This window comes from Corylus avellana, chromosome 8 (assembly GCF_965113065.1).
Source record: "Corylus avellana chromosome 8, dhCorAvel1.hap1.2, whole genome shotgun sequence".
Lineage (NCBI taxonomy): Eukaryota > Viridiplantae > Streptophyta > Magnoliopsida > Fagales > Betulaceae > Corylus > Corylus avellana.
This window is the reverse complement of record NC_142497.1, coordinates 17,107,569-17,120,465: the sequence shown is the minus strand read 5'-3', so window position 1 is coordinate 17,120,465 and position 12,897 is coordinate 17,107,569. Positions and strand designations below refer to the sequence as shown.

At 36.8% G+C, this 12,897-nt stretch overlaps 1 protein-coding gene across 1 annotated transcript; it reads left to right on the top strand.

Moving 5' to 3' along the window:
* Positions 1-4,380: 4,380 nt before the first annotated feature.
* IVD (isovaleryl-CoA-dehydrogenase) lies at positions 4,381-12,071 on the top strand. Its single transcript, XM_059574629.2, has 15 exons — positions 4,381-4,647; positions 5,019-5,102; positions 5,197-5,254; positions 6,651-6,775; positions 6,866-6,910; positions 7,756-7,804; positions 7,912-8,021; positions 9,104-9,180; positions 9,712-9,762; positions 9,861-9,925; positions 10,033-10,187; positions 10,289-10,329; positions 10,414-10,468; positions 11,389-11,445; positions 11,602-12,071. Exons 1-15 carry the CDS (start codon positions 4,546-4,548, stop codon positions 11,746-11,748), a joined length of 1,221 nt encoding a protein of 406 aa, XP_059430612.2. The 5' UTR covers positions 4,381-4,545; the 3' UTR covers positions 11,749-12,071.
* Positions 12,072-12,897: the final 826 nt, after the last annotated feature.

Below are 12,897 nucleotides of genomic sequence, written 5' to 3'. Positions count from 1 at the left end.
TCTTACCGGCGGCACTAGATCTGTAAGGTGGACTGGCAACCTTCCTATTCGGGCCAATGTGGTAGCGCGTGGAGATGTTGAGCGATGCGTGGGCAAAACAGCAGCAGCTTCGAGCGGTGCGTGGGGGTGCGTGGTTGTTCTGATGAGGCTGTGCTCAATGGCTCTAGACTCGTTTGGCCCGGATCTATCAATTGGCGCTACTGCGGATGTGATCGGAGCTTTATGGAGGCATGTAAAGGAACGAACAGATTCTTAGGCGAGTCTTGCCGGCAAGTGAATTGCTCTTGGGATGAGCGTGGAGGCACTTTTACTAATAGACATAACCTTCTGGTGGCACGTGTGAGCACGCAGAAGCCTTGACGCTTTAGATCTCTTTGGATCTGTACTTGGTGGCATTTGAACTGTCGTCGGCGGCAGAAGCGTGTAGCTCCTGCAAGGACAGCGGCAGTGCAGGCAAAAACTAGAGGAGGCACATGGTGGCGTGTCGGAGGGCCGATGGTAGTTTCGGATCTATAGGCCGGCATGATTTTGAGACTATGGGCAACATAAATTTTGGTGGCGCTTGATGTAGGGCGATGAGACTGAAATTCGTCAAAGGGAAAACACTAAAAAAAAATACGTTTATTGAAGGCTACAGAAAGTGGCTCTGATACCATGTTAAATATGCTCTGATACCATATTAGAATAATGGAGAGATATAGAAGAGCGGAAGAATAATAGAGAGAGTGAAAGCACACAATGGACTACATTATATTGATATTAATTGATTATAAATGACTACAGAGACCTCTATTTATAGAAAGGTTACGAGTAATAAACAAGTAACCTAATAGATTAAAGAAAGGTAAACCTAGAATACATAAAGAAATAAATAACTCTAACATAATATTCTTAACATTGTGAAGCCAACGAATGTCTTGGATTTCACTTGATTCGAACTCATTGAGTTGTGAGTTCGTTCCAGTGGACTATATAAACATGCATAGTTCGTTCCAAGGGCCTTGGGGGTGGCCGAACCACCCCCAAGGCCAACACTGTAAATTTTATTTTATTTATTTATTTTTTCATTTGGCCGTTGTGGGTGGCCGGCTACCCCGGTGGTTAAAAATGGGGTGGTCCGGCTACCTCTATGGCTTTTATTATTTTTAATTTTTTTTTTTTTTTTTTTGAAATTCTAATCTCATTGATTCATATCAAAACGGTGAAGCAAATTGCTCCCTCGTTATTACATCAGAAATACATTCCGGTGATTCATTAAACCAACATTTATCCATATCACTTTTGATGGCTAATCGAGATAAAATGTGTGCTGCACTATTACCCTTCCGTCTAATAAAAGACAGCTGCCAGTGCTGGAACGCCTTCAGCTCATGCTGAATATCAGCACTAATTACACCCAAACAGCTCCAATTTTGCTCCTGTGACTGAACGGATTTAACCACTTCGTGTGCATCCCCCTCGAAGTGAACCTTCTCCACTCCCAAGCCCTTACATAATTGGACTGCTAGCAGTGCTGCCCTCGCTTCTACCAGTGTTGATTCAAGATGTCCCACCATGGTTTTACTCCATGCAGCAACAACCTTTCCCATCTCATCTCGCACCAGTACCCCTAATCCCATCCAGCCTTTCTCCTTCGCAAGGGATGCATCCCAATTTGCTTTGACCCACCCCGTGGGTGGCAATCTCCATTTTGCTTCCGGCGCCACATCATTGAGTCGAAAATGTGAAGAGTCTTCTACCTCAACAGCTCGTGCAAATTCCTCTGCAGCAGCTATTGTCCGATTGACTAACAGATTGGGATGGGTCAGGCTACCTCCATGTACCACCTCATTTCGACGCAACCACAATCTCCTTGCAATCCCTACAAAAATCTTGATTTCCTCTTGGTCGCAAAGCTCAAAAACTGCAGTCACAATCTGGAAAAAAGTGTCACCTGAGGTAGTGCTCCTCTTCTGTAACTTTTTGCATCCCACACTCCAAGCATCCATAGCAGATGGACATTGCCAAAGAACATGTAACACCGTTTCGGGGTCTCTTGCGCATAAGGGGCACAGTGGGTCAGCTATAATTTTCCGTTTAAACAGATTGCTCCTGGTAGGTAAAATCTCATGACACGCTCTCCACAGGAAATTTTTTTCGGCACTAGGAATTTTCAAACCCCACAACCTATGCCACACCACAGATGTACCCACTGGATTTGAGCTTGCAGCAGCCTCCTGTGCTTCGAGTTCCTTCTGGATGTAGTAGGCACTTCGAACCGAAAACATACCAGTTTTTGTTCCTCGCCAGACCCGAATATCTTCACTGTTTATAGAACTAATAGGCAGAGATAGAATCAATTGTGCTTCCTCGCTTGTAAAAATTCTATTCACCAGTGTAGTGTCCCACCACTTCGTATCCTCATGTATTAGATCACTAACCTTGGCATGAGAGTCCAGCACAACTGGTGGAGATTGCACCATGTATGTTGATGCTTTTGGAATCCATTTCTCTTTCCAAATGTGAATCTGTTTACCATTTCCCACCCTCCAAATCATCCCTTCTTTCAGCAGCCCACATGAACCATATATACTCCTCCATGCAAAAGACGGTCGTGTGCCAAGAGAAGCATCCAAAATTGATTTCCCCGCATAATATTTGCCTTCCATAATCTTAGCTATAAGACTATTAGGTGTCTTCCACAACCTCCAGCTTTGCTTTGCCAATAATGCTTTGTTAAAACATCGAAGATCTCTGAATCCCATTCCTCCCATCTTCTTAGCGATGCCCATGCGACTCCAACTCATCCAATGTAATTTGGAATCCTTGTTGAAATGGCTCCACCAGAAATTTTGCATAAGTTTATTAATTTCCAAACATAAAGCTCTCGGAAGGAGAAATACACTCATGCAATAAGTAGGAATTGCTTGAATTACTGCCTTGATAAGAATTTCCTTCCCAGCTTGAGAAAGAAACTTTAACTTCCAATCCTGTAATCTCTTCCAGATGCGGTCCACAATACTCCTAAAAGCCGCAATGCGTGATTTACCCACTAGAGCAGGCAAACCCAAATACGTATCATAGCATTGCGTGGTAGGGATCCCCGCCGCCTCACTTATTCGTTCTTTGTCTGCCACAGAGGTATTCTTGCTAAAGAAAATAGCTGTCTTATTGCAATTCAGCCGTTGCCCAGACGCTTCTTCATAAGTCCCTAGAATGCGGGTTAATTGAGTCCATTGCTGAATATTAGCCCTGCAAAATAGAAGACTGTCATCTGCAAAAAACAAATGGCTTATTCGGGGTCCCTGTTTTGAGGTAGGGACACCCGTTAATGCTCCATCCTGATTGGCCCTTGTCAACATCGAGCTCAGTGCTTCTGCACACATGAGGAAAAGGTATGGAGAGATAGGATCCCCCTGCCGTATTCCCCTCGTCGGCTGAATATGTCCACATGGAACCCCATTCACCACCACAGCATAGTGAACCGTTTTGATACACATCATAATTAACTGTATCCATCGTGGAGCAAAACCCATCTGCTTCATTACACCCTCCAAGAACCTCCACTCTACCCGGTCATATTTTTAATTTTTATTAAACTTTAAATAATAGTTTTTTTTATTATTATTTATTATAAGTACCAGTGTTCAATTTGTGGCCCTTGGATTTCTTATAAAAAATCTTGGCCATTAACTGAATACCCTCCAATCCATTTTGGACTGGAGAGGACTATTCCCCATTTAAAATAGTATCAAATGTATATAAACATTTAAAAGGTATATTAAATTCTTCACAACGTTATTAATAGCAGTTTACTAATTTAGATTAAATTTTATATATTTTTTAAAATATTTATAAACACTTAACACTATTTTAAATAGGTTAAAAAATATTTCTTTCCAATTAATTTAGAAGAAACTTCCGTCCTAACCGAAGCATAGTGATCATCCATGCCAAGTACTGTTAGAACGAGAATAAAAAACAAAAGTACAGCTAGAACAAACATATTTTGGGTCTTTATCTATATGATCATCCAGGTCAAGTACGGCTACAACGAATATATCGGAAGCGTACGTCGTCATACTGACTTGTCGGATAAAATGTCCAACGTCAATAAAAACAAAAAAATGGGAAAGTTTAAATATTTTTCAAATTACACAGAATTAATAATTTTTTTTAATTTTTTAATTGAGATAATATCTCTCTCAAAATTATTAAAGATTAATTATCAATCATCCCAGTAAAAAATAATATATAGTTGATTACCATTTCAAAATTATAAAATATTAATTATCAAAATTATTATTATTAAAAAAAAAAAAAATGTTTTAAGAATGATTGTGCGATAAAGATATAATTGATGATTACCATTTCAAAAAAAAAAAAAAAAAAAAAAAAAAAGATAGAGTTGATTACGGTACTCTTCTTCCATATCTTCATCATCTGCATCAGGCTTCTCCATCAAAAAAAATCCTGTCTTTCACTGAAACGAAAATCATAGAGTATTTATTAAAAAAAAAAAAAAAAAAAAAAAGGAAAAAAGGGAAAGAAAATCATAGAGTCACTATGCTATTTGCAGCGAGGTCTGTTCGTGCCGCAATTTCCACAGGGAAGCGACACTTGGCTTCCTTTTCTACCGCTTTTCTCTTCGATGATACTCAGATACAGGTCTCTCTCTCTCTCTCTCTCTCTCTCTCTATATATATATATATATATTGTATTTGAGATTTGGTTGACAAGCGCTAATGTGTTTTTGGTAAAAATATCGAACAACTGGAAAGAGATTTTGTATCATACAAAAAGAAAATAGTGACCGATGTTTGTTTTCAGTGAGCTCTTCAAATTTTCATTCAAATAAAGCTGTAAAAAACCTATTTGGCCTGATTTAATTTCTATACAAAATAGGAGGCACGTGTAATTTTTGGATTTCTAGTAGATTTCTCTCTGGAATACAAGAAGAATATTTTTTGTTATTTTTTTTTTTCTACTTTTGATAATGTCTATAGCATTTTTGACGTATTTCTATGCATTGAATGTAGTTCAAAGAAAGCGTTTCTCAATTCGCGCAACAGAACATTGCCCCTCATGCGGCAAAAATAGACCAAACGAATTATTTCCCACAGGTCTGTATATGTCGAAGTTTTTGAATGTTTTAATGTAGTGTTTGAATTTTTTGTGTGGTTGAAATCTGAATGTTTTTTCGTTTTCTTATTTCAGGAGGTTAACTTATGGAAACTCATGGGCGAATTCAGTCTCCACGGAATTACAGCACCAGGTAGAGTTTGTTAAACTAATAATTTAAGTGATTAAATTTATCTTTTTGGCTCTTTCTATGAGCTTAAGCTTTTAGGATAACTGGTGATTTAACATGATATCAAAGCCAAAGATCTTGGAATCGAATCTTAACTCCATCAATTCATCCTATTTGAATTAAATATTTTACGTGTTGAGCCTCACATATTGAAAGGAAATTTGAGCCCACACGTGAGTGGGAGTGTTAAACTAATGATTAAGTGATTAAATTTACCTCTTTGTATGAGCTTAAACTTTTAGAATAATTGGTGATTTAAGTTTTCATCATATCGAAGATTTTTGATTAAAGCACCATCTTCTATTAGAGTCTTCGCTACCTTTTTTTTGGAAGATCTCCACCAATATCCATTCATCTGGGGCCTATTTTTTCCCCCTCTTTTTATATTGTCTTTGATTATGGATTATACCAAAATTGACAGAACTATACTAGCAGTTTCTCAAAGTGGTGAAGTCTAATAGGATTACGTTGATAGCATCATGCAAAGATTGTATGAGTAACACAGAATTAGTTATTGAGGGTCACATTTGATGGCCAAATTTGATTCTAGTGTCGAAACTTTTCAGTTGGGAAAACTCTTTGACGAGATGTGCTTGCAAACATTGTGCAAGTAATACAGAATCAAATGCTTTGCCTTCCTTTTCAAGCCTTAAGTTTGTTTTGATGTTCTCTAATTAACTAAAATGAGAGAGTTTGAGGTATTATTGGTTCTGGATTGATTCTGCATTATTATGGCATATGTTTTGCTAGTTTTGGTATGAATTCTTGGGATGGTTTAGTTCGGCTTTTGCAGTTACCATTTTCCACCAGCTGTCACAACATTCAAATTCGGAATCAGACGATGCATGTGACATCCTTGTTTGAGCTGCAACTAGTGCTCCGGGCTACATATTGATGTCCTGTGCACACTCTCATAGGGAACATACGTAGAAGAATTGTTTCCAAGAACTTCTTCTGCAGTTGGTTATGAGCTTTTGATTTGAAACTATAGATTTGACTTACTAAGAATGATTTCTTTTGGATTCGTGTCCATGGAAAGATTCATCAGAAGGATATGGTTTCCAAATGGATAAAAGTAGAGCAAATTCTTCCAGCTCTCCCTCCTTTGCATGAATATGTTTTACAATGTTATCGTTTCGATGTAAATTTATGCTTACTATTATATTTCCAGAATATGTTTTCTTCATTAAGTTAATTGAACTAAGTGTTTCAATTTCCGTCATTAAGAAACTTTCACGAGTCTAGTCCACTATGTAGTATTGGTTCAGCAATTTAGTGCATTCTTTAATCGTAGCATATGCATTTTAATCATGTTCTATCACACTTACTTTTCAAAATTTAACTCTTGGTTCTCTTGTAGAGGAATATGGAGGGCTTGGACTTGGTTACTTGTATCATTGTATTGCGATGGAAGAAATAAGTCGTGCTTCTGGGTCTGTTGGTCTCTCCTACGGTGCCCATTCTAACTTGTGCATTAATCAGTTGGTAATCAAGAGAAACAATGTTCACTTTGTAATAATATTCAGACTGTCACTTAACTATTTCTAACCCCCAACTTTTCCTTCCTGTTTGTAGGTGAGGAATGGAAACCCTGCTCAGAAACAGAAATACTTGCCAAAGGTTCTACAGTGATCCATTTCAAAGTTATTTATTTCCCTTTATAATATTTACAGCCATGCCTTATTTCAGATGACAAATAGTAGCGGACTCCAATTTGATTTATTGTACTAATGCTGCCTTCTGGACAACTTCTATGCTTGTGAAAGATAACAATACTAGAAGAAAATGAATTATATTGATGAAAATGCACATTATCTATTCTGCTTCTGTTATTACTATTACTTTTAAGGTTCTCCTATGCACAAGTTTTTGTATACTCAATCTATTCAACTGCCATAGCAGTTTACAGTAGATACCAAACCTAGCATGGTTTTTGCCTTGAGACTCGTCTTGGGGCAATATGAAGGATGCTCTTATATCATTTGACATCTTGCAAGACCAGTCTTTTGGACATGAATTTGGGATAAATGTTGTTTAAATAAGTTTTGGGGATTTTTTTTTTTTTTTTTGGGGGGGGGGGGGGGGGGGGGGGGGGTGGGAAGGTGGTTTTGTGGTGCATCGTGCTAGGCTGTAGATAGTTGACTACTACAATGAGCTAAATGATTTGGTCTCTACTGATTTATCAATACAAATAGTGGTTTATGTGAAAAACTTTATATGCCTTTGCATAATCCATACTATGGTCTTGGTAATCTGATAGTTAAATTTTGATAAATAAGAAAAAGGGAAAAACCCAGGTGAATTGGATTGAAATTTGCAAGCTCCCCCATATTTTCAACTTCCTATATTCAGATCAATTTCTCTAGTGTCTTTGACTCATATCTTCAACTCCCTATATTTAGACCAATTCTGTCTAGTGTTACTCACCTCTTTTCGGCTAACCAAGTGAATCTCTTTTCATGAAGCTTATCAGTGGGGAGCATGTCGGAGCTCTTGCAATGAGTGAACCCAATGGTAACTTATGTGACAACTACTCTGTTTTTGCCTTATTTATAGATGTTGTTGAGGATTATCTAGCTTTCCTTTATGTAGTTTGGCTGATTTTTGTGTGTTGTCTTCAGCTGGATCTGATGTTGTTAGCATGAAATGCAAGGCTGATCGTGTAGATGGGGGTTATGTTATAAATGGGAACAAGATGTGGTGCACCAATGGCCCAGTTGCTCAGACATTGGTATTTTTATTGGAATCTTTTCCTCTGGTTATGAATGGCTCTTTTGTCATATCTGATTAGCTCGTTGTATGCTCATTTAGAGTGGCAAAACTTTCATTATATGTATGAGATATTTGTCAGCCCACATATAGCGTCTGCTTCAAACCTATAGTTTCAGCTTATTTTCTCATGAATGTGAATAGGGTTTTGGATTTTCTATAGTTCACTGTGGCAAATAGGCTAACACATTTGAATAAATACAAGAATTTGTTTCATGATACTATCATAAAAGAGCCATTACTTTCTCTGCGTAGTGGTCAACTCTCTACTCTCTCATGATTGAACTACAGCAAATATGGAGGGATGTGACAAAGCAGTATACAAGTTGAGGGTTGGCAATTATATTTGAGAGTCAAATAGATGCAACCTTCTGCTCTATGGTATATACGATGTAGTATTGGGATTAGTTCTCTCTAGTAATATTCAGGTTATGCCCACCATCATCGACGTTATGTATCAGTTGTCAGAACTCACTATTTTCTGAAGCAGCTTCTTTAGCATACATGTATGAGCTTTATTAATAATGAATATGAACTCGGTTTTGTTTTGTTTTTTTGTTTTTTTTTTTTCTTGGGTTCCAGTTGACAAGATACTAATATTGCCTTTATCTTTGCCAATTAATTGACAGCAAGGACAAAAAGCATGTTGTCAAAGGTTGAAAATAGATATTTTAAACAATTGAACATATGAAGGCACCCTTTAATATTAGAGAAAAAAAATGCCTTAAATTTTTTTATGTCTTTGAGAGTTAACCAGTTATTTTTGCTTCTGAGCCATATTCTTCTGCATGCAAGTAAATCATCTACCAGCTTGTTTGGGTAGATAGTCATACATCATTTAGGTTCTAACCGCATTTTTTCCTGAAATTAAGGGAAAGGAAAGGAAAAAACTATTTTCCTTAAAAGAATTTTGTTTTGCCTTGTTGCAAGGTCATATAAAATTCTTTTTTAATAGCTTATATAACAATCAATTTGGCTATCTTGGCTGTACTAGTTTTCCTATACATACAAATTTGTTGCAACTGATTTGTAGAATTTGGCCAGGTTGTTTATGCAAAAACGGACATCACAGCAGGGTCGAAAGGAATCACAGCATTCATCATTGAAAAGGGAATTTCTGGGTACTTGCACTGAAGCTTAGTGGTTCTCTTTTCAAATGTGCAAGTCCAACTTTTTATTGAATTTCATTTGGAAATATACTAGAGCAATTATCTCATTTTAAGCTATAGTCAGTCCAAGAGTGGGCTTTGCAAATTGGGCCTGATAGATGACATGTATACTGTTTTCGAATAGCATTAGTATGAGCCAGAACTAGTGCTTTTGATGGTGCTTAAACTGTTGGACCACCATATACATGATCGAAGTTATTTAAAACATGATTGTGACTGCCATGTCAACTGTAGAAAGTGTATGTCAAATATATAAGTAAAAAATTACTGCTGAAAACAAGCTGGGATGATTTCCTTTCATTTATGTCAAAATGATACTACCATGTTTTCCGAAAAGGATAAAATGAAGATGACTTGAAATGATTAAAAGCAAATACAGTAACAATCTGTATTTTTTTTAAGTGTTGGAGTATGAAACAGAAACATCTTGAATCCTTGTTTCTTTTATGAATGTTGTTTTATTTTTTTTATTGGTGACTGCAGATTCAGTACTGCCCAGAAATTAGACAAACTTGGGATGCGAGGAAGTGATACGTACGTCTCCTTTGTTTTAAGTGAAATTATCCATGTTAAAGTCCTATGCTGGCTCCTCTTACCCTTTCTTCTACTAATAATGGCAATGATCTGAGCAGATGTGAGCTTGTCTTTGAAAATTGCTTTGTTCCAGAGGAAAATGTTCTTGGACAGGAAGGAAAAGGTCTTCTTGCATTCTGTAATCTCATAATTGTGTTATTGGAAGTAAACCACTTCAATGGTGTTGGGTATGCCATGATATTCTAATGTGATGGTTGTCTTTGATTTCAGGAGTCTATGTCATGATGTCTGGGTTAGATTTGGAGCGGCTTGTATTGGCATCTGGGCCTCTTGGTCTCATGCAGGCATGTCTTGATGTTGTTCTTCCTTATGTTCGACAACGAGAGCAGTTTGGCCGTCCAATTGGAGAATTTCAGTTTATACAGGTCTGTGATTATTATTGACACTACTTTTCAGTTAGATGTTGTATAGTTGATATATGTGCGTGTCTTTAGCCCTTGTGCTGATTATTGACCTGCAATTACAGGGTAAAATTGCCGACATGTATACTTCTCTACAGTCCTCAAGGTATGGGATTCTGATTTAATGATGCGCTGTTCTTTATAGTCATTAATTTTTTCACATGGTAGAAGTTTATAACTTTTTTTTCAGGTCCTACGTGTATTCTGTTGCAAGGGACTGTGACAATGGAAAAGTTAACCCTAAGGTGCCCTTGAATCTTAATTTTCTTTTCTTTTCTTTTTTTGGGTTACCTTTATTTTTTCTTTATTTATTCTTGTTCTGAGTATTATTCTTCAGATTTTAGTGTGTTTATTAATATTTGAATTCTATTCAATATTTTCCTGTCCTGTCATTTTCAATTCATATGGTGTGACATAAGGTAGACAGACCAGTTTTGAATGCAAATACTGGCCACTCTTTGTTTTCTTTGTTTTACTGTATGATTACTATTATTCATCCTTTTATCTATGTGAATGCGGAAGTGTGTGAGCGTGACATACATTATTGGCCTTTTTTATAGATTATTCTTAGTATAATCTGCTTTCCAAAATCGTATCAGCACCTGTTTTTCTTTGAGTTCAAACCTTGTTTGGATAATCGCATATGTTCCTTTTGTATCCACAAAGCCTGCATTCATTTCAAGGTCATTGGGTGGGTCTGCGGGTATTTCTACGTACGTTCCATATAAATCGTTGGCTCACTTGGGATACTTGGTTCTCCAACATTTTGTCTAGCTTTTCTAACTTTTTGAACCTTTATTCTTCTTTTTCTACTGATTAACGGATTCTCTTGTATACTTCTTGTTGGGGCTATCTGTGCTTTTTCAATGAGATTATATATATATAAATTAACATATTGACAAAAAGATATCATCGAATATTGTTATAATTGCCATCATGATAGCAGCTATAAAACACATGGCAAAATCTAGGTGGATTGATGATAGAATTTCCAGGCCATAAAGCTCCATGCGGAGGATCAGTTTCTATATATTGACATGGTTCCATAGTGTTAATCAAATGTCAAGAAATGCTGCAAAGTTGAAGAGCAAAATTATAAGGTTCTCATATAGTGGCATAGGATCCTTATACTGAAATATAAGCTAATTTATATACAAATTTTCAGGATTGTGCTGGAGTTATACTTTGTGCAGCTGAAAGAGCCACCCAAGTTGCTTTGCAGGTGAAAGCTCACTGCAGTGCTTCTACTTGTATCCATTTCTTGTTATGCTTATATAATGGTTGAATTTGGTCAGTTGATTCATATCTAAAAACAATAGACTATACCCGTTCAAGTATAATTGCTGAAAACTAATTTCTTTATTTTCAATATTTGCAGGCTATACAATGTTTAGGCGGTAATGGATATGTGAACGAGTATACAACAGGTCGTCTGCTTCGAGATGCCAAACTATATGAAATTGGGGCAGGGACTAGTGAGATCCGAAGAATGATTATAGGTCGCGAGCTCTTCAAGGAGCAGTAGATGAGAAGCTGTGCATTTTCTTTGACTTGCTGGACTGCAGCATCCCCCAGTAATCGGTTTCTGCCTTCCATGACAGTCACATAAGCAGCCCCCTGCTGTAGGAGTTTTCTTTACGGTAAAACTTGGAATTTTTTCCCAAGAAAAGAAAATTTCTGATAAAGATGAATATTTGCTGGTTTATTGATTGAATACTGGCAAAAAAGTAAAGAAAGAAACTTTCTTTAATTAACAGAAGCTGAGCTTTCTTCTGCCTGTAGAACATTTTTCTTATGATGTCTCTCACTAAAACCACACTGCTCGCTTTTGAGCATTTTGATTTTCTACCCAAATGGCTACATTTATACGACAATTGTGGTGACATGGTAGAATTTCTGAAAGGTTTATCATGGATGTGTATGGTCTCAACAGCCAGAGATCAAGCTGAGGAATTGGAAACTATTTTAATGCACAAGGAGTTTTCAAAGCACTTTCCATTCAGATTCTAAGAGGTAGGCGTGGCCAAATTAACCGTCTACCAATTACCGACTGTCGACCGAACTGAAATTAATTGTCAACCGACTTTTTTGGTTTGAAAATCGGTATGGATTTTTTATACTAACGTAGGTTCGGTTTGGCTAATCGGTATAAAATCATTTTTACCAGTTAACCGAACCAAACCAATGTCGATATCAAAAATCCATAGTGGGCATTCGTTAAAGCTTGTAACCAATTTGTGAACATTTAAAACCCTAAGAACAAAAAGAACTTTTCATTGAAAATATATGTTAGAAAAATGTTACTCATTAAAGCTCTTTATTTTCGTTAAAGTTTCAGGCTTATACAAAAAAGTTGTTATTTGGGCCCCAAAGATTGATTTTAGCCCAAAAAAAACATGTTAAATAAGTTATTTTAGACTTGTTAGTCCAAAAAATATGTTGGGCCCTCAAAACAACTAATTTTTGGCCCATTTAAAAATATCATTGTCCCAATTAAAAAGGCCTACAGTTAACCGATTACTGAAAATTACCGAAATTTTCCAAAATACCTTCTTATATATAACCGACCAATAAGATTTTTCTGAACCGAACCATACCCACCCCTACTAAGAGGGGTCCTAAGAGGATGTTAGAATGATCTAACTTAAAAGGTTTCTAGAGTTTTCAGGAACCC